This window comes from Ambystoma mexicanum, chromosome 10 (genome assembly GCF_040938575.1).
Source record: "Ambystoma mexicanum isolate Mex_15411 chromosome 10, UKY_AmexF1_1, whole genome shotgun sequence".
Taxonomy (NCBI): Eukaryota; Metazoa; Chordata; class Amphibia; order Caudata; family Ambystomatidae; genus Ambystoma; species Ambystoma mexicanum.
This window is the reverse complement of record NC_090932.1, coordinates 298321948-298346804: the sequence shown is the minus strand read 5'-3', so window position 1 is coordinate 298346804 and position 24857 is coordinate 298321948. Positions and strand designations below refer to the sequence as shown.

Here is a 24857-nt window from a genome sequence, read left to right as displayed (position 1 = left end):
GATCTGGTGCACATTGGCCCAATTTCCAGTTCTTTTCTGAATGTCGAAAGACCCATATTGGTTGTTCCCCATGCCTCTGTGTTAGTTAAAATAGCTGGTTCTTCTTAGTCAGTCAATCACCTGATTACTGAAAGGAGGGGATTGAAAAGTAATGGGTCATCTCATTTTGTAGCTTTTTTGCATAGAGCAGTCCAGACGTCCCTCTATTTTAAGGCCATTTATTCGCACTTGACTTCCTTTGCCACATGGTGCTGCCAAATGATTGGTTGCCTCCTTCCTGTGAAACAGTAAATATTTGTGACATCCTACAGGGAGGTTTTGGTATATAGATTGATGAAGTGGGTATGTACGGTTTGTGCATCTTCTGCAGTTTTCTCCTCCATTGTCCTGCTGTTTGGCCACTTATTTCATCTTGGGATCTTCCTTTGCTACTAAGGGATCTGTGATCCCTATATTCCCTGGACCATTTTTACGCTTCTTTCTGAATAGTTTGGTAGGGTTAGGATGCTTTGTATCCTTATAACCTTTTTATTTTTTAGCCTTGTGGTTACACTTACAATGTGTCCAAGTTGGGCTGGTGGCAGTGAATCATTTTCTACCATGTTTCTGACTTTTTATTTGTGCACTTTTGCATTTTAGCCCCTAATGCCATAAAGAGAACCATATACTCTGAAATGGCTGTGCCACAATATTTTTGCTTCTCCTTTGGCCATCTTGCTGTTTGGCCTTCTTCCTACTCTCGAAAGTCCAGAATTGCCCAGGCAAAGTGGGTGGTCTGTGCAGGTGGCCGGGTGCGGAGTCTGGAACTGTCAGGCCCCAGTCCACATCCGAACCACTGAGTGTCTGTTGCTGGGCAGAATGTTTGGCGAGTGGCTGTCCATGATTGGACAGTCCCTGGTAGTTTGAATGGTGCATATCCTTACCATTGATGTTCCTGGTGACGACTCCAGTACAAATCCTGGTGGAAAGGAGGACTCTGGCAGCCATTTGACAGAATATCGTTGGAGCCAAGACCCATACAAAGAGTGGCAGCCTGCTGAAAACCTGAGAACAAACATTGCAGCTGACCAGCATTGCCTCCAGCCAAGTCCCGGTGAATCCCTGCTCCTCTGTCCTGATCTCAAGAAGGGTCTTGTTAGTGCTCTGACCACTGCACTAGTGGGTTCTGTATCTGTTAAGCCTGCTTAAGTGTCCCTGGACCACCTGATGGACTGACCAGCTCTTTCCTAGGTTACCTCGATGCAGCCGTAGCTGTTCCAAGTGCATCATTGGCCCTTTGAGGATCTTCAACTTGTGCTACAAGTTGCCTGCTCATGCATCTTCAGCCGTCATGTCCCAACAGAAGCCATGCAGGGCCCGCTCCTTTGTTTGCAAGTCAGAGAGTCCATGTAGCCACCTGATTGTGGTGACTCCTGCTGAATCCCATTTTCTTTGCTCCCTGCAGAGGTCTTCTTCCTTTTTGTGCCAAGGGTGTCCAGTTGCACACTCTCAGTAACCGTAATACGGGTACAGTGACCAACCAAAACTAAATGGAGTATCTTTTTTTTTTATTAAGAAGTTGTTTTAATCAAGACAACTTGATTTTTCAACAGTATATTACACATTCTTAAAACAAGATAAATTTGTTAGAAGAAATTGTTACTTCAATGACATATTATAAACATATACTTATTTGCAGAACCATAATAAATCTATATATGAGAATAAAACAAAGTGATTCAGTATCAATTATGAGAGATGAAATAAAATCACTATTCATAAACATGAAAACAATTTCATGGTAAGCAAAAAAACAAAGGCAAAAAGACAAAGGCAACCCTTTGCTGCAACTGAGCTGTCATACTCACAATTTACTATAGTTTGGATTTGTGACCAAGAGTTTCAAGTTGTAAAGATAATTCAAGATGGCATATCTGATTAACTGAATATTAGTATGAAACAGAAGATCCCATAATTTTTCGCTAGTTGTTATAACATAATTTTGCAATGGAGGTTTGAAAAACAAGATTCTCCGAGTGAGTAATGAGGGACATTCTGAACAAAGATGTTTCATAGATTCAGTAGCTGATTTACAGAATCTGCACGAAAGTTCCTCAAGTGACAGTAATTTATGCTTATATAGGATTTCACACGTTGGCCAAATGTTCAAACGAAAGCGCAGGAAATCGTTTCGTAATTGCGAATCAGGGAAAAATATCAAGTAATTCTCGGTGGAACCATATCGTTTCAAATTAAAGGGATTGTCAATAAATGTGTGGTACTGATTGCACGCACGTCGTGTTTCAACCCAATCAAACTCCCATATGCAAAATTTGGCTTTGTTTGGATTCTGTATTTAAAGAGTGGTAGATATACCTGATTCACTCATGATTTCCTGTGCCTTCGTTCTCCAAGTCAAAGGAAAAACATCACTTGATGACAAGAGGTACTTTGCAATGATGTAGATAAGTCCAGCTCCATCATTCACCATTAAGCATTTCCTATAAAAAGAGCAAATCTTCCACTTGTGCATGGCATACAAGGACAATAAGCCCAATTTGTGTCTAACAATGCAGATGGGTTGTGACAGTGGGAGACCTAGGACTCGTTTCCAGTAACATCCTTCAATTAGTGACCAGTAGCTGTATGATTGTTTTAGGGCAGCTTCGGTGCCATAAGTTAACACTGGAATGAACTTTTGCTTGTAATAGATTATGATTGGGAGTAAGGAGAACTTGCAATACTTACTTTTAATTAAAAGAGCCTGCGACACTGCTGTCAATATTTTTTGCTTGATTCTCGATTCATCAGTGTTTAAACTATAGCTACTCATAACAAGAGTACCTAAGTAGATGTAAGACGGGACAGCACTTAGGGTTGTCGATTGTAGAGGCCATTGAAGTTCAGTACGACGCTGGTTGGTTGTTCCAAATTGAATGACTTTAGTTTTCGTTATGTTTACAGTTATACAGTTTGCTGATGTTTATATGTCTAAAATGTTTAGTAGTGCACGAAGACCGTTTACAGTCTTTGATAGAAGAACCATGTCAACTGCATATAGCAGATGTTTGACCTGGGTGTTATTGATTTTTGGTGAATCTGTGATAGCGGATTCAAAGTCCCGTCTGATATCTGTAATGAAAAAGTTGAATAATGCCGATGCTAAAAGGCAGCCTTGTTTTAAACCACGGGCAGTGTATATTAGTTCAGATAGTAATCCTTCATTATCTAGTCTGATTTGTATGGAGGTGTCTGAGTGCAGTTGGATGATCCATGTCAGGATGGACCAGGGACAACCTTTGTCCATGAGTTTTTAAAATAGGATCTCGCGGGGGATGGCATCAAAGGCCATGCGAAAATCAATAAATGCCATGTATAATGCCTGTTTCCACTGGCGGGCAAGCTGAATGATAGAGTTTAGGGTGATGACATTTACTGCAGTGCCCAAACCAGGTAAAAATCCAGTTTGAAATGGATCACGCAACTTGCACTCGTCCAACCATCCATTAAAGTGTTTTAAGACTAGGCGGGCAAATACTTTGCCTGGACAACCAAGAAGAGCGATAGGACGGTAGGCTGAGGGGTCTGCTCTATTACCCTTTTTAAAAATTGGAAGAATGATAGAACGTTTCCATGAGTCCGGTAGTCTGCTTACTCTAAGGATATGAGAAAAGATTTCATAGAGTATGTCTGCCCATTCGTGAGGGTGATCTTTCAGCATGCCATTGTGTAAACCATCCGTGCCAGCAGCTTTTGATCGACTCAAGTTTCTAATGCAGACGAGAATATCTTTATAGTCAAGTGGGAAGGCGTGTGGGGTGGTCATTTTCAGCAGGTCCCAATTAAAGTCAGGGAATGGGGATTGGTAAAGGGTTTTGAAATGCTCGTGCCATTCACTATTTGATACAGCCGAAATCAGTACAGCTGCTTGAGATTTAAGGGTTGTAGTATTTAGACAGTTCCAGATGCCACTTGTTGATTTGGTAACAATCTGTTTCAACATTTCCTCTCCGAAATGTTGGCATTGGAGAGATCTCTGCCCTTTCAACCAGTGTCTGTAGATTGCTTTTAATTGCCTTTTTAACTCGGGTCTACTTGCCACTGGTTCAGACTTAAGGTTACGAATATCTTGCCTGAGCTTGGCTTTTCTTTGTTGAAGCTCTGGGTTATATAAATGTTGATGTTTGAATCTGATGGTGGAATCAGGCATGGTGAGTTGTTTAAAGGTCTGCATCATGTTAACATAGCAGATGGAGGTTTTGGATGACGAGGTACTAAAGAAGTCAGTCAACAAACATTTGTAACGTGCTAGTTTCGCGGGATCCCATCGAAGGCGTGTCACACTGTTATTCACCTGTAATGGTTAGGGATAAGCAGATCTGTAAAGAGTGTGTTGGACAGGTGGTAGTCTAAGGAACATGGTAAGCTGGTGGTGATCACTGGCGCATGAGGGCGTAATGTGCATGGTCACAACTTGGGATATACATCTTTCACTGATATAGATATAATCCAAAGTTGCCCGTCGCGAGCCCTGAGCCCAGGTCGAGCAGTTGGGCATGTCAGTTAGCACAGTGACATTGACCATGATAAATCCCCTTTCTCGCATAACTGTACACCACTTTAGTTCTTCGAGTGTGTGATGGTCAGTGTTGGCTGGTAGAAGGTGCCTGTTTAGGTCGCCAAGAATGACAGAAAATGTTATGCTAGTGTCCATGGCTATGTTATCGAGATGAGAAGCGAGATGGATAAAGAATGAATCAGCTGATAGATTTTGTCTGCTCCAGTAGATGTTAACGAGGGCTAGATTCCGTGTGCCTCGCGTGAGTTTCACAGATTGGAAATACAGAGATAGGGAGGGATACTGGATAACAGTGAAACCATTAACACATTTAGAGGCTACGAGCAGACCGCCAGACAGACGTCCCACAAATTTTTTTACAGCAAATGTTGAGACAATATCATGCGAGGCCCAACATGGATTGATCATAAGCCATGTTTCTTGCAACACAATCAGATCATATTGGCCCAAGTCATTGTACACAGAATTTACAAAATGAGTGTGGCCTCTGGTGTTCCAGCAGATAAGGGCTATGGTATCTAGTCCATGTTCATGTTATAACTTCTTTCCATACTCTTGTGGACCAGGGAATATGGAGGTTTGAGGGAAAGATACGGTTTTCACAGTATCCTTCCTCTGTGACTGGTATATGGGCGTTTGGGATTTCTCGTTTTTATAGTTACTCAGGTTAATTTCCTGGGATAAGACGAAGCCCATGTCAAATAGGGTCATCCTTGCCTCCCAAAGTAGGTTGAAAACTAGACCAGAACGGATAAATATTCTAACCTCGGCTAGATCATCAGGATTGGCAAATTCCACTTGATCAATATCGATGGTGGTAAGATCTTTCAATAGGGGCACATCAGAGCAGATGTTTAAGAGACTTGTCCTGTTAAGAACATATCTCGAGAATGGGGCAGCGCAACACTTTAAATTGAATGAGTGTAATTGCGGTTTTCCTGGGGCACGCGGTAGCTGCGTGTTTGCAATAGAATTGCGAAATTGCAAGTTAGGAATCATATTCGTGTTTTGTCGACAGACCTGTTGATCGACTACAGAAGTGGATTCGTATGACATGGGGCGCGAGCTTGAGAGGGAAGGTTTCAGGTATTTGTCTGTAGGTTTGATCACTGGAGTTAGATTTGCGCAGGTAAGAGTCGATGGAAGATTGAATGTAATCTCGCAGGTCTTGTGGCGGAGCTGTACATTGGGAAGTTGATTCACACTGTATAGGATGGATGTTGTGTGAATTCGACTCAGGACCTATTTGCATCTGGGGCAAGTCTAGTCGAGTAACCTGAACAGGAATGGGCTGACTAATTTGTGGAATCGGACCAGTGAATAGTCTTTTAGTTAAATCCTTCGTGGGGTAAGTACACAGTGGCGCAGTGTTTAGTTTGTCCCCTGGTTGCGATGCCAGTGACGGCAAAATAGTTGGTGGTGAATGAAGGGAATAGGCCTGAATTGAAGCTCTTATCTCCTCTCGCAGCTGAGTAATGATCGCCTCAGCAGTCTGTCGCAAATTTGGGGAAGGTAATGGGGGTATGGGTGCTATAGCGAGAACTGGGACCAGTATTTTTGCTACTGCAGCCAAAGAGGATGCTCCTTTGGTTGGGAACATGGTTAAAGGAGTGGGAGTCGTAACAGCGACCTGATCGACCAATGCCACTAAATCGTCAAGTGGCTTGTATTGATCCGCTGGAGGAATAAAGGTCGCAGGGGCAGTGGAAGGGGGGGCATCTAACGACTTCTCTAGACGTGTAAGTATTTTGACATATTTCCGATCATTGTCTTTAGATTTAGGGCAATGGCCCTCATTACGACCCTTGCGGAAAGTGACTGACCGGACCGCCACAGCGTAAATAGCGTTTCCGCCATTGCACGAAGGAGCAAAGTGCGGCCCATTCCGACCCATCGGGCACGAGCACCACGGCATGGCGGAAGTGCAAAGTCCGCGATGGCGGAAATGACCCCAAAACGGCCCACACCGCCGCCGTACGGCGCCCTAGGTGCAATACCGCCACCCATCACAGCGGACACCGCAGTGTGCGCCTACCGGAAAGTACGGTGACCGGAAATATACGGAAACGGAAGTTAAAACATGGGCCCGGAACGGGAAACATCCCGCCGTACACCTATAAAACCACTAAAACCACACAACCACTAAAAACACTACCCTGAGACACACCCCAACCCGACATCCACCCTAGCGAAACCAAGAAAAATGGGAAAAGTAGCGAAGAAAGCGTGCGACCGCAAGCGGCAGGTCCACTTCTCCCGTGAGGAACTCACCGTGCTTACAGAGACCCTCCAGGAGAATGCTGCCGTCGTCTTCTGCACGCAAATGACCAGGACGGCACTTGCAAACAAGAAGGCCATATGGGCTCTGGTGGCACAGCGGGTAAGTGCGGTGGGGACCGCACCCCGCAACCCACAGCAATGCCGAAAGCGATGGGACGACCTGCGGATACGCGTCCGCAGCATACTCTCTGCCAACCGCAACATTGCCACAGCCACCGGGGGAGGTCCTGAATCACCCATCAAGTTGACCCCCTGGGAAGAAATCTGTGCCTCCACCATCGGAATGGAGAGCATAGAGGGAGTCGGAGGGATGGAGAAAGGAGTGCAGACATCCGAAGAGTCAGGTAGGTGGGCCAAATAAAACAATGCCAAATCCACAAAGTCCATCCATGTGAAGTACCATGTGTCCACATAGTGCAACAGAAACACATGTCCAGGAGAACGTCCACACACATTGGCCTGATAGCGCACGTTAAAACCCACAATAAATACATAAATAATTAAAAACCCCTAAAACACGCACTACACGTGCAGCAGGCACACCCTAACTGCAGGCTGCCAAACAACTGCACCCTCACCCCACACACAAATGAAAGCACCTCCAAGGCCCCGACCCAAATCACCCTCAGGTACCACCCCAATGCATGTGATACAATGCCATTCCAATACCCACAGACCCATTAATAACCCTCGCCCTCCTTTACTCCACCACAGGGTCCGATCCAAACGACGAGCATCAGGACACCCCTACCAGCACACCTGCAAAGAGGGCCAAGACCAACGGCCAAAGACCCTCCACCTCAGCTGCACGCATCAAGACACGGCAGCAGCACAAATCAGGTGGCAGCACAGAGGAGGGAACATCAACAGGCACCCCAGCAGCCAGCATGCCCACAACACCACCACCACAGGTCCCCCCAACGGATGCCACAGAAGGCACTGCCTCTGGTGGCAGCAGCACCATAGGTGACACCCCATTGATGGCAGCATGCTCCGACACAGAAGACGGGGATGTCGAAGTCAGATCCATCCATGACCTGTCCCAATCCCCCTGTCTGTCCCATCCCGTACAACATGAGGATACCACGCAGGGGCACCCACAAGACGACGACTGGCCATCCCCCACAAGCCCTGTGGCAAGGCAACATGAGGACAACAGCCCCTCTGTGACACCCCCGCAAATGGCCATGGCCCAGCAGAGGCAACAGTCCCTCGACCAGTTAATCGTGCAACAGCAGCAACTGGCCACGCTCCTCAAGGACCATGCCGATGAATGTGGGGGCACTAAGGCAGACATAGAAACATCAACTGAGACACTTAGGGCAGAAATGGAGAGAGGTACAGAGACACTAAGGGCACAAATGGAGAGTAGCACCGAGAGCCTGAGGGGGGAACTGCATGCGACGTCCAAGGACGTATGTGCCGAACTTGCCGCAGTGCGCCGTGTGCTCACTGAGCTCTCGCAAACCCTTAGGGACATGCATGGACGTGAGCAGGCAGAGACATCATCCGTTGCAAGTTCCGTCCAGGGCAGCCCCCAACGTAGATCTGGGAGGAACCTGCGCTCCACAGGCAGGGGTGCCCCTGATACCCGCAGAGGGGGCTTGCAATAGCGACAGCCCACTGACAATGAGCATCTTTGGACACTGGTGTTCGGGGGGGAGGTAGGAGGGTGGAGGGGGTGTGTTGGGCTCACTTGGGTGGCGGGTCGATAGGGTGTACAACATGATATCACATATGCCATAAACAGTGCACGATCAACCAATGAGATGTGTGGACATTGATCTTTGTGTACTAGGCCATCATAGGCGTACAGTCCATATTGTGCATGTCCCAGACACACACAGTGCCACGAGTCCCGTGTCCATGTATCAGCCACCAGGCGTGAGTGCTAGAAGCATACATCAATGAGATGCTGACGAATGTCACGGCCCTCCGGTGCCTCGCAGACTCCTTGAGGTGCTGCCACATCCCCACCCTCATCATGACCATCATCAGGTGCTTGCAGTTCTGCGTCAGGGGGCATGGGCACATTTCTACGTACGCACATGTTGTGGAGCATGACACATGCCATCACCATCTTTGCAACCTTCTCATGGCGGTACAGGAGTGCCCCGCCAGACCTGCTGAGGCAGCGGAAACGACCCTTCAGTAGGCCGAATGCCTGTTCAATGACTACACGGGTACGTGAGTGGGCATGGTTGTAGTCCTCCTCATGCTGGTCCCGTGGGTTCCGGACTGGTGTGAGGAGCCATCTCTTCAGTGGATATCCAGCATCACCTGTATGTGGACGACAAACGTATGATGTGGAATGCCATTGCTACGTACGCACACCCCCCCCCTTCCTGCCAGGTCATTGCCGAATCACATACCCCACATTATCATGCATGTAATGAGACTCACCGAGTAGCCAGGATCTGTTCCCTGCGTGTCGCTCCATGTAGCGTGGTATTGTAGAGTTCCTCAAGACCATAGAATCATGGGTTGATCCAGGGAATCGGGCACAACAATGTGTAATGATCCTGTTGGAGTCACACACCATTTGTACATTCAGAGAATGAAATTGTTTTCGGTTGCGGTACTGGGCCTCCATGGCATGTGGGACGACCAATTCCACATGGGTGCAGTCGATGGCACCAATGCAACCCGGTATGCCGCCAAGTGCATGGAATCCCACTTTTGTGTTGGTAATTTCCTGCTCCGAGCGTGGTAGGGAGATGTAGTCGTCTGCGTGCTGCAGGAGGGCATCGAGCACTTGCAATAGTGTCCGTGAGAACAGTGGCTGAGAAATGCCATGCAACTGTCCGACTGTGTGCTGGTAGGTGCCTGTGGCCAGGAAGTGTAGTACAGACACCACCTTCAGTAGGGGGGGGATGGCGGTTGGGCTATCTATCATGCTGACAAGGTCAGCCTGTGTCATGTCCACAATGGCGGCTATGGTGTCCCGGTCCAGACGGTAGAGGGTGTGGATCTGCTCATCAGTGAGGTTGAACGGATGTGCTCGGAGGCGTGGGATTGCGGGCTGCCTGCGTGGTGGTAGTGGCTGTGCTGGCGGCCCTTGCTGGCCCTGCCTTGCCCTCCTCCTCCTCCTGCGTCTCCTCCGTGCGGCCGGTTGTAGTTGGTGTTCGTCTTCTTCTTGGAGTTGGAGTACTTGCAGTGCTATCATGCCCCCCAGGGCCAACATCGCGAGTCCTGCCGGTAGCATTTCGGTGTGGTTGTGGGAGGAGACTGGCTGTGCAATTTATGTGTTATCAGGCTGTATGGCCTCCACCTGTGGTGATTCATTCCACCTGTGCAAACTGCTCTCCCCTTTGGCTGAGCACGTCCCGCGCACAACGCTGCAATTCGGGGAATGGCATCTTGCTATTGCAATCATGTATTTGTACCCGATGGCCGTGTAACATTGGTTGATATGTTCATTCTGCTGTGGTCCCATTGTTTCACATACTATCTGTGCAGTCGCGAACAGACTTGTGAAGGGTCAGTGGAACGTAGTACTCGAGTAACGGTGGGCCCTCATGCATCACTGTACCGAGTTGCAACGACGGGCGGGGCGTCCCATTTGTGGGTGAAGGCAGTTGCCATTTTCACACACAGCCGCACTCGATGGATTAATTAGTGATTTCAAACGGCCACAGATGCCTCTTCGACGTGATGTTGCAAATGAGGAATTCGAAGGGCGGCGCTTTCGGTTTTCAGCTGGCGGCGAGGAAATGCCCACAGGTCTGACTGCAAATATAACGTACTATTGTTCAATGTCCTTGGGACAGGGGCCATGGCGAGGATGCAATGATTGATATGAATAGTATGGGATGCGCAATAGCGACGTGGGCGATGAGGCCGGACGTTCCCAAATACATGTTACTTCACTACACTGGAATTACGGGCTGGGGCACTGTGGATTTTGCAGGCTGCATAACGCACAGACTCAATGGATATTTCTAATGTTATGTGAGTAAATATTCAGGCGTTTTGATCCCGGGATGAGGGAATGATGAATGGATGCATGGGCAGGTGATTTGATACAGAGTTTGCCATGTACAGGGCTTCTTGGGATCTATCCGCCTCCCCTACGCTATGTGATGCAGGGCTGCCATAGTGGGACCATCGTCTATCTGGCCTTGTTGAGCCCTCCCTGTCTCGACGCGCCCTCAGACACTTGTGTCCATGCACGTTACCAATCCCATCTGATGGATTCTGTTTTGACAGACGCATGCACAGGTACACTCGTTTGTGATGGTGTTTACACCTCGATATAGATAGTTATGAGTCGCAAGTGGTTTTTGGGTGGTGATGGACCTTTGGAGTGGGCTAGCATGCATATGGCTGTGGATTTAGTGTGATCATTGAAGTGAGTTGTTGGAATGTAGTTCTGATGGCCATTCTGTTCTTTTTCTTTTCTTTTGGTTGACAGGTATCTCCTCCCCTTTTGCCACTGCCATCTGTATGCCACTCCTGCAGATGGGTTTTACTCCCGACACCTGCTGCTTCGTGTTAATCAGTGGAGCAGCATTACGATCTTATGGGACGATCGCCAATGGGCCACATGCCCTTACGCAGTACTGGTGGCTCGGAGCAACATTTCGACCTTTCAGCTGGACTAGTGCCTCCCCATTGGGACGGCCCTGCGGTTCTGTGCGCTTCCATGTTGCCTTTTCGTACGTGAATGTGGCTCTGTGTACCATGATGAAACAGGGCGTCACACAAGTAGTGGCTGGTCATTTCTTGCGGATGCAGCCCACAATGGTGAAATGTGTTTTGGAGTTCATGGCCTGATGGCTGTATGGGCTTGGTGATTTTGTTGTGCATTAAATTTCTATTCTGATTTGGCCCGTGTAGCGTTCTTCTTTGCAAGTGATGTGGCATATGCCTATTTGGGGAGCGATGTATTGTGAGGAGATCTGCATTGGGTTCCAGCTTCGGAGTTTAGTTGCGTGGTACTGTACTGGGCGCGTTTGCCTACGAAGCCCGTGAGGTCAGGGATGGGGGCTGCCAATATGACTGTTTGAATGTTGTCATGCTCAGGGGTGGGGGATTGGGTTTTGTGTGACAGATGCCGGTCAGCCAGGTGGACTGGTGGAATGATGTGATTTTCGGAATATTGCTGGTCACAGGTGCCTGTGTTTGCGTGCGTTTCTTGGTGGGGGACTGTGGTCATGTCCATTGGGATGGCTTCTGTATTCGTGCCATCTGTGCCCTGCAGCTCCCATTGGCCCCTGTTGTGTTTTTTTGTTCGTTGGCATGCATGGGTGACTTGTACATTTCACTGGTTGCATTGTGGCTTCATTGCACCTACGGGGAGTTGTACTTTGTGGGCAGGGAGCGGTGTACAGGCACTCAGTGGGGCCGTTTACGGTTGATTCGCGATGCCGTACTTCTCACCATGGCGGAATGGTACATTCCGCCATGCTTGATGGCGTTAGGTACATGTCCGCTAGGGTCGGAATTGGCGTACCCTTGCGCCATGGTGGTGTTTACGGTTTGGCATGGCACGCGCGCGCGTGCTTGGTGCAGTTGCCGTTGGCGTTCACTACGGTGTCGCTAGTGGCTTCGTACTTTGCGGTGACGGGTCATAGTCGCACCGAGAGCTATTCGATGGCGGTATTGCATTTCCGCCATCGTTTTCCGAATTCCGCCAGGGTCGTAATGAGGGCCAATGAGTTGTTTTTTGGCCAGCTTTTCTTATTCGTTTCCAATCTCTTCTTGAGCGTTGGGAACCAGCCAACTTTTTTGATGCTTTGGACGAGGGCTGTGCGAATAGCTCAAATACATTGGATGAATTCTCTGTAGCCACATTGGAAGACGATGGCAGGTCAGCCTTAATCGTCGATCGGGCTATGTCATTAACTGGATGAAATTGAGCGGAACTCCGATCATCGGATAAGTCGTATACTATAAATGGTGTTTCAGTAGATGGAGGCTGTGATGTTGTAGTATTAAGCAACACGTTATTCGACTTGCCGGAAGAGGGAAATATCAAATGTGTGGCCTTGCTCGGATTAGAATCCACAGACACACCACTAGGCATTTTAACAAGGAGTTGCTCCATGGGTATTGTTTGTTGAGAGACTTTGTGATCTAATAACTCATACAACTTTGCAATGGTCAATAGAGCAGTATTCATAGCAGTCAGCGTGTTGTTCAGTGCTGGGGCCTCGGGAAAGGAAAAACGTTTGTTATGGGTTTTGTGTATGAAAAATTCTGCTGTTTGCTCGTCTTCTTGAAATCGTGTGCGCCGTGGGGTTGGTGCAATAAAGGATAATGATTCATTAATGGTTTGGTTGTGTGATTTTTCTGGCAGTGAAGTTGGAATCGGATTGGCAAGGTTTGGATGCGGAGAGGAGACACAGTTCGCGGGTACAATTGTATCATTATGTGGGTGACCTTCTTGTAGTTGAATTAGATCGCCAGTGTTTGAGCATATATATAGTACACCTGAGTTGGAGGGTGATGAGCTGGAGGATAGATTCATGGATTCTAGGGTGTTCTCCCCAACTTCACCTGTGATGCACAATTGTTCATACGCATGGCGTAGGTTGATTTGGGCAGTTACAGAACACTTTGAGGGAACTGCTGCTAACATTGGAGTAATGTTAGTAATTTTTATGTTTGCGCCGTCAGAGATTTCGGGCGTAAGAACACTGGGGATCTGTATGATTGGTTCGGGTTGGGTGGTTACTTGTATGTCTCCTGTGAGACATGCGGTTTCCAGGGTGGTGTCTGTTACCCCGCTAATGCTGCCTTTAGGCAGAAGATTGTCGACAAAGAGATGAGGCGAGACTGTACTGCTTGTGAAGGGTGGAATCAATGAGTATGTTTGACACCGGCTGGGCATTTGACGGGGCTGTGGTTTGCACAGTCTCCACGGCACAGATAGATAATGGGGACCTGGTTCCGGTCGCCATCAAAGACGGTCGAGGCACAAGTGAAAGAGGTGTGCCGACTATGGGCACATCATTGTTTAGTGACGAAAAGACAACAGATGACAATGACGCTTGGTCTTGCGGTTTTGGGCCAGCCGGGGTAACAAGCGGTAATACCGATTGCCTCAAAGGTGGACGGGTAACAACTGTAGATAGACTTGACACAGCTGGGGGCATGCCTGTCTTCAAGGTGTATTTAGAAGGCGCCATTAAATTCAACAATGTTAGGATGTGAAGCTTCTCAGGAGAAATAAATTGATAAATATTAGCCTAATCTACAGGTGGCAGCTATGAAATAAATAATAATTAACAGAAAAATATTAAAAAAAGAAATGGAAATAAGAGAAAAAAAATAAACACATAAAAAAAAAGGAAAAGTGAAAAGTGATGGGAACAGAAGAAGAAAATGGGTTACAATAAAAAGAAAGAAGAATACCAATGAGGGGATGTGGCTGGGCGCTAGTGCGCTAGACAGCGAGACAGCACCACACTTAGCACCGCACTTCACCACTGCGCGCGCGCCACTGCGCGGGCACGCTGTTGATGTAGGATGCTGGGAAGGGAGGCGGGATCAGGCCTCGTTTTCACCCAGTCCAATCACAACGCTCGACGGTCCGTTTGTGATTTCCTTTTGATCCTTGTAGTCCTTGCGGAAGCGAGGAAAGCAGGGGAAGTAACGGGAGTAGCCAGAAGTTGCTGAAGGTTCCAAACAGCGAGACAGCACCACACTTGGCACTGCACTTCACCACTGAGCGCCTGAAAACAACTTCTGCTTCCTACTTCCTGATTTCTGGGACTCTTAGCCACAACCACTGGCATTACACAATCCAATAGTAAACCTACCTGAACAGTAAAACTGGTTGAACTGGTGACTCTGTGGCACTGGGCCACATTTCATCTCAGGGCTGCACTTACTAATGGTTAGGGATCTAATTCTGGGATTGCCAATAAAGGTTTTTACTATATTGCTTTACTTGATTACTATCCGTTTACTGGATTTGAATCTACTGTTTGTTCTAACTCTGCGCTTACTTTACCATATGCAGGTATTGCAAGTTTTGCTTATGACTGTATTAGTTCTTGCTTAACTGTCTCAGATGTAAAGTGTAGGGGTTCTGTGCAGAACCCCCCGATGGTGGGTGTATATATGTATATGATAGTGGATGTGCAATATTTGCCTAAGGTTTTCATTGCTCAGAGAGTGTCTTAAAAGCCTAGTAAATAATTGTATTTGTTTATACTTCTCTGTCTAACTGGAATTATTGGAGGGCTCTGTGTCTGTCTCATTGTAGCCCTAGACCACTCTCACACCCCCTGAGTCCTAGCCTTACTGCTCTTCTCCTCTACCTTGATTGGGTTTGGCAAGACTTCAGTGTCTTTCCTGTTCACTATAGTAGGTTGCCCTCCAGAATTCACCCGCAGGGTAGATTCTGTGAATCCATCTTAACACCTCCCCTAATTGTAGATCAGTCACTCACCTTCAATGAAAAACCTTCAAATGTACCCACAACCCAATAATGACATTTAAAACCCAGATCAGTCAGTGGTCTCTACAGCAGCTCTTACCTCTATCACATTATACCCTTCCTCCTTAAAAAGGAATACTTGGTTTGAGTATGAGGCCATCAATGTTAACATCGCACTCTATCTGGCAATACAGTAAATATCACTTCCAGAAGAGAGCAGACTCCCCTAATTGTAGGCCAATCACACACCTTTATAACTAAGCTAAAAAGCCTACAAATCACCCACAACCCAACAATGACATACAACACCCAGATCAGTCAGGGTGTATATACATCTCAGTATTTCCCGTATCACATAATACCCTGCCTCCTTACAAGGAATACTTGGTTGGAGCATGAGACCATCAACTTTAACAAATATGTCTGGCAATACATCAAATGTATTATTCCCAAGTCTTCCAGAAGAGCACAGCCAGACTTTCAACCTGAAAGAAATCCTAGTAAGCCATCTCCCCAAAACTGTAGATTTACTACTCACTTTCCCATCCACACTGGATTCACTTTCACCCATATATGCACTGCTTATTTAAGGAAAGAAAACACTATGCCCATGGTTGCTCTCAGCATTCTTCCAATCAAATCCTACTCCCACACCTAAACACACAGCAGATTAAAAGAAGGCACCACTTGTTCTGAAATAAACACAAGACCCATGAATCCAAGTCACACGCGCCGTCAATCCTTTAAAAATATTGAGGTGATTCAATGGACAGAGCTTCACTATGCAAGCTCATTCATTTGTTCCTCTAATCATCCATTCGTTTAATAATGAATTGTGCCTCTAAAAGTACTACTGATTGCCACACGTTTTTATTGGTGGCAGCTGAATCCAATCCCAGAGACAAAATGGGTGGAACATTTTGGGACTGTTTATAAAAAGGAAAGGGAGTTGTATCCCTCCTTAGCAGGAGACAGAGTGGCCACACGGATAAACCCATACCTCGTATCTTATTACTTAGTTTTGGAGGCTATACTAAGAGCAAGCGTGTATATGGCAGTTGGGCGCAATCAGCTGAATAATGGTTTGTTTAAGGCTGCCCCGGCACTATGGGCGAATATATTGACAATCCTGTTTTCTCAACTACTGGATTCTAGTGTGATACCTGTTTTCTGGCATACCTCCTATATCCTTCCAATTTATAAAAAAGAGGAAAGGAATGATCCTCTGAACTACATGCCTATCATGATTATGGATGCAGATCAAAAGATATTTGCATCTATACGTTTGCAGCACCTGGAAGCCTGGTCAGAGAAGGTCGGCAGATTAAAACAACCACAGGTTGGCTTCTGAAAATCGCAGGTGACAGCCATGAATGGGTTCATTATTAGGGTTCCTTAAGATTTGGCCTGGCCAAAAACCTATAGTCATATTTTAATTGCCTCCATGGATCTCTCAGCCACCTTTGATTCTGTTAATAGAAATCTTGTTTGGCAAAAAGTTGGCAAGTTGGGGGATCCTGGAGGGATTGTCCAGACTAATCGTACTCCTTCATATCAACACGAATATTCAGGTGGGACTAAATAATGAGGGTTCTCTATCACAGAAGATAGCGATGAATACAGGCTTGAGGCATGGGTGTATTCTTGCCCCCTGCCTGTTAAGCCTCTATCTGTCAGATATTGAGGAAGAGATTCTCCCAGCCACTTTTGCATCACCAGGAATCACGACAGTGAAACATTTTTGGATGGCGTATGCAGATGACAAGAGTTGCAGAATTTAATTTCTGCATTTGTCCCACTTTTCGAAGAAAAATCTCTTAGCCATTAATCCAAACAAAACAAATTTGATGGATCTTATTAGTTTAAGTAAATTATTCTTGGTTTTTAGATACACAAGGGTTGCAAGTTTCGGACAGTTTTATATACTTGGGTTCCCCGTTTTTAACACACCCTATAAAGAGAGGCTAATGGTTTTCCTGAAAAATGAAGCCGAACGCTTAGGTTCACAGATGTGCTTCATCAACATAAAATACAAGACATTTTCAGTCAAATCTCTAGTTTGTTTTTTTGTCGGAAAAGTGGTGCCAACATTAGTATGGTTTAGAGGTGATGCAGCAGTGGATAGTCAGAAAAATGGGACTCCTGGAAGGCATAGTTTGGAGGAAGGCCTTGAATATTCTGAATGGTGTCCTGATACATTCTATTAGATACAAAGTGGGTTTCATTTCCCTTAGAGCTAGGCTTGAATGGAAATATTTGCCCCTTATGTGGGAATTACTGGACCCCATGGAAAATTCTTTATATGAAGATATGGCCTATCTGATAGAAAGGGTCTCTACCTTTAGTCTGAAACCATTTTTGAATCTTTCTAAAGAAATACTAGAGAAACTGGGCTACACACTTGAAGATATTCCTTTGAAACTAATGGTTATTAAACAGTCCTGTATGTTGCAGATTGGAGCAACACCATAGAGAAGTTTCACAATTATCCCTCTATGAAACAGCTTGGTAATGGACACAAAAAGGTTGGCACACTCCCATCCTATTTAAATGTATTCCTGAATTAGAAAGGGCGAAATCTGTTTAAAGGTTTTGTTTTAATATTCTTTTAACAAGGGAAGTTTTAGTACGAAGGGGGATGCTGCTAAAGTACTCGATACAAATGTAGATTCTGTAAAAAGTGTTGAAACTCTCAAACATCTCGTAGTAGTCTGTCCGATCCTACATTTTAACAGATTGTTGTATTTTAGACAGCTTATTTATAATCCAAATTTTATAGACTAGGAGAATTTATGGTTTTATTTGTAGTAAAGTCACTCAAAGAATGGAATTCTTTCACTGTTACAATTTTTTAATGCTATCAACTTATGTAGGGCTGATCTTTGAGTTGAGTTTTTATCAAGCAGACACATATTTTTACTACTTTGTTATTCACTGTGTCCTCTCCTTTTTTAGGACCCTTTTTCAGGTCTATTTTATTTGATGTGAACAATTCTTATTTTTTTGATTCTTGTATGTAAATGATCTTATTTTTGTATGTACCTTTTTCTTACGGTGTGTAATATTGTAGAGGTATGTTATGTACCATGTACAATTAAATAGAAAATGAATAACAACTGTTGGTGGTTTCTCTAAATTAACATCAAACCTTGCATATATTTCTGTGTTTTTTCTTTTTAGGACCCAGCCTGACCAAAGACAAGCTAATTGTGGCCATTAATTGGAAAGGTGTGAGCTTCCTTGACGAGTCTGAGAAGAAACTCCTGGATTTGTCTTTCCCTGAGATTGTAGGAGTTCACACAAAGAGGTTGGTCAACAGATGCGTAGAGAGTGAAATTTGGACAAGATTGTAGGTGACATCTCAGGCCCGCTAGAAAACCGACAGAGCTGCGTATTAAATCCCTTTTCAAAGCATACAAAATCAGTTACGGTCAGTTACTGTTGTCAAAATAAACAATTTATTTACCATTTCACTGCATAGCTTTCCACTTTTTTATTTCTTTATGGAGTTCTCTTTGGTCTAATTTTCAAAAGCCCACTAATAAATATCCCTGAGGAATAGCATATAAGGCTTTTGGACACATTTAGCAGATAAGACAAGCCAGAGATGCACTTCCTTGACGCCATTCTTTGTAAACAGGTAGGATATTTTTTCCAGATATTTTGGTACAGGGGACAAAACATATGTGCAGTACTGTTTCAATTGTTGAGCCAACGCAGATACTGTAACTTTATTTCTTATCCACCCATTTGTGCCAGTTTGTTGCTAGGTTCAACCACCCCAAATAGTCGTGACAGGAAGGATCTGCATTTGTATTGATTAAACTATCCTAGGCATTGAATAACTGAAAATGGGATCCTTTTGGATTACATGGGACGCAAGGGCATTGGGAGTAGCCCACATGGCCACACATAGCTCCAAGATTTAAACATTATTGCAGAAAGCATACTATTAATTCAAGATGCACATTCAAATTAGAGGCGCCATGTGGAACCATGTAGTAGACAACAGAAGAACATATCATCATCTGAAAGACCAACACAGACTCCCCCTCCAAATACATGTCCCACCTAGTGCCATATTGACCTACTTACCTTGATATATCTGTGACATAGATAATTTGCATAGATTCTAAAAATGGCTGATTGGCCTGAGCCACCTTTGTGGCCTATCTGGCTGTATGAGCACCACACTTGTTGTTTTTTTTAAACAAATGTCAAGTTAGTCATAGGCGTCTGTTTGGCCCAGAAATGTCCCATTTGCTTACATCATTTGAACATTTCAATTTGACCTAGAGCCTAGGTGCATCCTGTTCAATTTTACTACATTCGCTACCAAGCCCCATTCCCCACATGGCTTGCTTAGACATCAATCAATGTCTGCAGGGTAATGGGTTTCCTGGCAATCAGTGCAGTATCATACACACAAAGAAGTATGGGTAGGCTTGTTTGCCCTAAGCACGGAACATCAGGTGTGACCCCTTCTAGCAATGTTACTGCCGAGTTAATACATACATTAAAGAAAAATGGAGCCAAGACACAGGTTTGGGTCCTGTATATGACTGATAATGGTAATTCACTGCTTATGGGTTCTTATTAATCCCTATTCTGAAGTCTAATAGAATATAATTGTTTAGGGCCGGTATTACTCAATATGATAATGTCACCAGCACCATTACTACAATTGTAAGTGGAGATAATACCTCAACCCACAAGCAGGCAGTTCCATGGCCTATGGGTTTCAAATGCCATAATCAGGTGGTGTCAATTTACCTATCTTGCTATACCTAATGCTGACATAATAATCTATATATAGTTCACTTTTTAGTGATAGCAGGGAAGGTATACCCATGTTTTTCCCCTAAACTTTACTTCTGTCCATGCAATCAATTTCTGAGAGCAGTACAAGATGATTCAAGGTTTTGTAGCCGCGTATACATTCATCAGCCCTATGTTCCAAACACCTTTTAAAAAAGATTAACACCATCTGCCCACATTGACTTCAGTAAACCGTCCAAATCAAACAAAGTGAAAACTCCAGATTAATCTGGGACCATAATTTTACCTTGGAGCTCACCTTAATAGCTGATCTCAAAATCTCCTTCTTTCAACTCAAGCTACTATAAAAGATCCTTCTTTTCATCCCACAGGAAAAACCACTCTGTAGTTGTAGGCAAAATCATCAATTCTATGGTTTGCCTTTCTCCTGCAGATTCCTCATCTGATAGATATCCTTATACAGCTCTGCTGCTCGGAAAAGTCTTCAACAGGGGGCGTAGTGAACCTTCGACTTGGCCGTTGATCCGTCTTCCTCAGTGCTCGATCGTCGGCTCCAGATGTGATGTTGGGCGTCGTATATATACCACGCCACTATGCCCTGTACCTCAGTTCCTTTTTACCGCACGCTGCTCTGATGAATACGACAACCAAGTCTTTGTCGACCTTTATTTGATGACATTTCGTCAGATTCTTTCTGATTTCTTATGACCGTGAGATGTCCACCCCTCGGATTTTGGGTTTCAAATGGTACATGGACTGCCACTCTAAAATGTCAGTCACCAATCGGCACAACGTATGTCTGTGGTATCTCGGTGCGGATCACGACATGAAGGGGTGTGCGTCGTGCTCCAAAATGAACCCGAAGTCGGTGCACGAGCAGACAGCCGAACTCACTTAGGCCGACTGCCTTCAAAATCCCCTGTGCAGTCAACTGTATGGTACTCCAAGACAGAGGGGCCTACACCCGAAAAAGAGAGACATCGCCGGAAGGCCAAGAAACTGTCTCACTCGAGGAGTCACTCTTCCTCATTGTTGTCCCACAAGAAAAAGCGGTGGAGCCACTCTTCCTCATCATTGTCCCATAAAAAAAAGCAGTGCCACCGTCCTCGTCGAAAAAAGTTAAGACCTCGGCTGGGCCAACCACTCAACAGGAGTGGGAAGATTTTAAAAGCCAAACGTTGGTTATGTTTAAAAAACAGGCAGCGGCAGGTGCGGGTATGCCCCCTTCCCCCCAAGCTGCAAGCCTCAGTGGCAGCACTCGGCACTCCCAATCCCATGCAGGCCCCTTTGTCAACGCCATCAATGTCGTGACCTTCCCAAGAGCATAAAGGTGTGGATGTCCCCAATGTCTCGTCGGTGCCCAAGCCCTGTTTGACGCCGACAGCCATTCCATCGACGTCGATGGAATGGCTGCGCCAACTATCGACAATGGCTTCTTTGCCCCATTCTCCAGGACTGAGTTCTTCGGCTCCATGGCAACGATTTCTAGCGCTGATCAGGGAGATGACCATGGTGACATCGATCTGATGTATACAGGGGCAGAAAGGCGTTGATTGTTTTGACTATCAAACAGATCTTTTGGCACTGGAACAAGGGCTCCACAATGCCAGTCGGCTAGACACATCTCCAGATGTGGAATTTCAGCAAGGTCAGCACTACACCCATGCCAAGTTTAGGTCGCTGATGGATAGGGTGGTAGACACACTCGGGCTAAAACCTGCAGCAGTGCCAACACAGGGTTTTAAACTAATGGACATCTTGGACGAGGGCCTGGTTACAGAAAGCAATATGCCACTTAATTCGGCTATTGCAGATCCCATATCCTCCTTGTGGCAGCACCCCTGCTCCATCCAGCCGGTCAGCTCTACTATGACAGGGAAGTACAGACCGGCAAGAGGAGACCCATAATTTCTATCTTGTCACCCTTCTCCAGAAGTTCTTGTTGTGCAGGCCGCCACAATCACCAACAGACCTGCGGCCTCTACCTCAAATCTGCCCTCGGACAGAGAGGGTAAGAGATTGGATGCAGTGGCTAAGAAAGTGTTTACTTCTGGCAGCATGGCCCTGAAAGCCACTAATGTAGCATGTGGGTTCACTAAATATTCATTTGGCCTTTGGAAGGCAGTGAAGCAGGTGGCCCAATACATTCCTGAGGGAGAAATACAGGATGGATTCTCATGGCTGGTGGAAGATGAAAAGGAGATAGTCAAGCAGTCGCTGCAAACAGGCCTGCATGTGGCAGACTGAATTGGCTGCTCAATGGGATTGATGGTAGCCTTAAGAAGACAAGCCTATCTGAGAACCTCAGGCTTCTCTTCCGAACTTCCTGAACAGGCTGCTGGATATGACTTTTGAAGGTGAGCATCTTTTTGGACAGAAAACTGACGACTCCCTGGAAAAATTGAAGGACTCAAAGGTAGCCACAAAATTGCTGGGCCTAGCTGCGCAGCCAGCCAAACCTGCCTTCAGCTTTGCCTCTAGGGGCAGAGGCTACAGGCGCTATGCGTCTTTTGGCACAAACGTGCAGCTCTCGCAAGCCAGGCAGGGGCAGAAGTGTTTCTCACACTCTGGAAGGGGCAGGGGGGCTTCCAGAGGCCAGCAAACAGCAGTAGCGGCGGGGGCGGCTCTGCCCTCTAAGCCTCTTTGATTTCCCCTCCCACAACGTAACGGTTGGTGGACCGCTGGCAGAGCATTGGTCCCAATGGCAGGGCATTACCTCTGACGCCTGGGCCCCAGAGCTCCTGTGATGGGGTTATCTGCCCTTCTTAAGGAAACTACCAGACAGATCCCCACCACCTCCAAGCCAACCGGGACAGAAGCTCCAGGAAGAAGTGCGAGCCCTGTTGTTGAACGGTGCTGTGGAAGAGGTACTTTAAGGTGAAGGGAGGAGGTCTCTGTCCCATTCTGGAACCCTCAGGGCCTTGAACAAGTTCCTGAGGAAAGACAAATTCAGGATGGTGACATTGAGAAAAACTCTCCACGCTCTCGAATTGCAGGACCAGCTGGTGTCAATAGATCTGCAGGATGCTTATTTCCATGTGCCGATACATCGCAAGCACAGGAAGTTCCTGAGATTCCTCATAGGTGACAAGCACTATCAGTCCACGGTGCTCCCCTTCAGGTTGACCTCCACTCCAAGGTTCTTCACCAAGCTCATGGCAGTATTCGCGGCTCTCCTCAGGAGATCCGGCGTCCATCTATTCCCATGCCTGGACGACTGGCTGATCCGGGGAAGTCGGCAGGGCAGGTTTTGTCTCAACTGAAGGACACCTGTCTGCTACTACACAGGCTGGGCTTCTCCTTGAACTTGAAGAAGTCCAATATGACGCTAGTCCAGAGGCTCCAGTTCATTGGGCCAGGCCTTCCCTCCTGAGGAGAGAGTCAACAGCATCGCGCAGATGGTGAACTTGTTTCAGAACACGCCACCTTACCAGCAGCCTCCTTCCTCCGCCTCTTAGGGCTCATGGCCTCCTGTATTTTTCTAGTGCTAGTGGCCAGGCTGCGCATGAGATCTCTTCAATGATGGGCCGACAGCAGCAATCTCATGGCAGGGGAACCGTTGTGGCCTCCGTGACCTTAGGCCTGAGTGTTGCAGGTGCGTCTCTGAAGGGTTGGGGCGCTCACTGCAGGGACTTGCAGGTGAACAGCCTTTGGTCAGCAATGGAAGCCAGGTGGCACATCAACAGGCTGGAGTTGCGAGCCATCAGGCTAGCCCTGAGAACGTTCGCCCAGTCTCTGAAGGGGAAGCATGTACTGATTCTGACAGACAATGTGGTGCCCATGCATTACCTGAATAAACAAGGTGGCGTGCGCTCCCTCCCCCTCTGCAGAGAGGCGATGCAGCTACAGTTCTGGGGGTTGGAGAACCAGATCTCGATCTTGTCAGTTCATCTGGCAGGGACAGAGAACAGTTTGGCGGATGATCTGGGCAGTCAGAGCACAGTCTCACAGTCTCACAGTCTCACACGAGTGGTAAGAGTACCAGGAAGCTCTACAGGAGGACTTCTCTCACTGGAGTACCCCATCAGTGGATCTGCTTGCCCCGGAGTCCAACAAGAAGTGCCGACAGTTTTGCTTAAGGGAATTCCCAGCAAACAGCGCACTAGGGGACGCTGTTCTATTGCATTGGACCGTCCCTCTCCATTACGCCTTCCCTCGGATTCCCGTCATCCCTTAGGTTCTCAGGAGGTTGAAGAGGTTCCGAGTAATCTTGATCTTGATCACCCCAGATTGGGCGAGGAGGACACGGTACTCGGACCTTCTGGATCTGACCATCCGCCAACCTCTCTGCTTACCTTGTCGCCCATATCGCCTGACACAGTTGGAAGATCCGGTGCTTCCCCCGAACCCGGAATCCCTCAACCTACATGCATGGCTCTTGAGAGGATGAGATTTGATGACTGGGACCTCTGAGAGGAGGTGCTCGAGGTGTTGCTGGCTGCACCAGACCCACAACAAGATCCCTGTATGCGTGCAGGTGGAGAAGATTTGAGGCATGGTGTAGGGAACGCAAGATTGACCCTATCTCTTGTCTTGGAATTTCTTCTGTCACTAGCCTCAGCAGGCCTTTAAGTTGCCACAGTCAAAGTATATTTGCCGGCATTGCCTGTGTTCAAGAGGTCCCCAGATCAAGGTTCCTTTTTTGCGATCCCAGTTATGGCCCAATTCCTAAACTCCCTTTGTTGTCTCAGATTGGGATTTCAATCTAGTTTTGACCTTTTTGATGGTGGCTCCTTTTGAGCGCATGTTCTCTGTGACTGCTTTCCCTGAAGACAGCCTTTTTTGTTGTGATTACTTTGGCAAGGAGGGTCAGCGAGCTACAGGCTCTGTGTTGCAGACCCATGTTTTTAC

At 46.5% G+C, this 24857-nt stretch overlaps 1 protein-coding gene across 1 annotated transcript in view; it reads left to right on the top strand.

The window, feature by feature from the left end:
• MYO7B (myosin VIIB) overlaps nt 1-24857 on the top strand; it is a 1466289-nt gene that overhangs the window by 981759 nt on the left and 459673 nt on the right. Inside the window, exon 33 of the mRNA XM_069617875.1 lies at nt 18408-18534. Coding sequence (XP_069473976.1) covers nt 18408-18534 — 127 coding nt within the window. The remainder of the gene's footprint in view (nt 1-18407; nt 18535-24857) is intronic.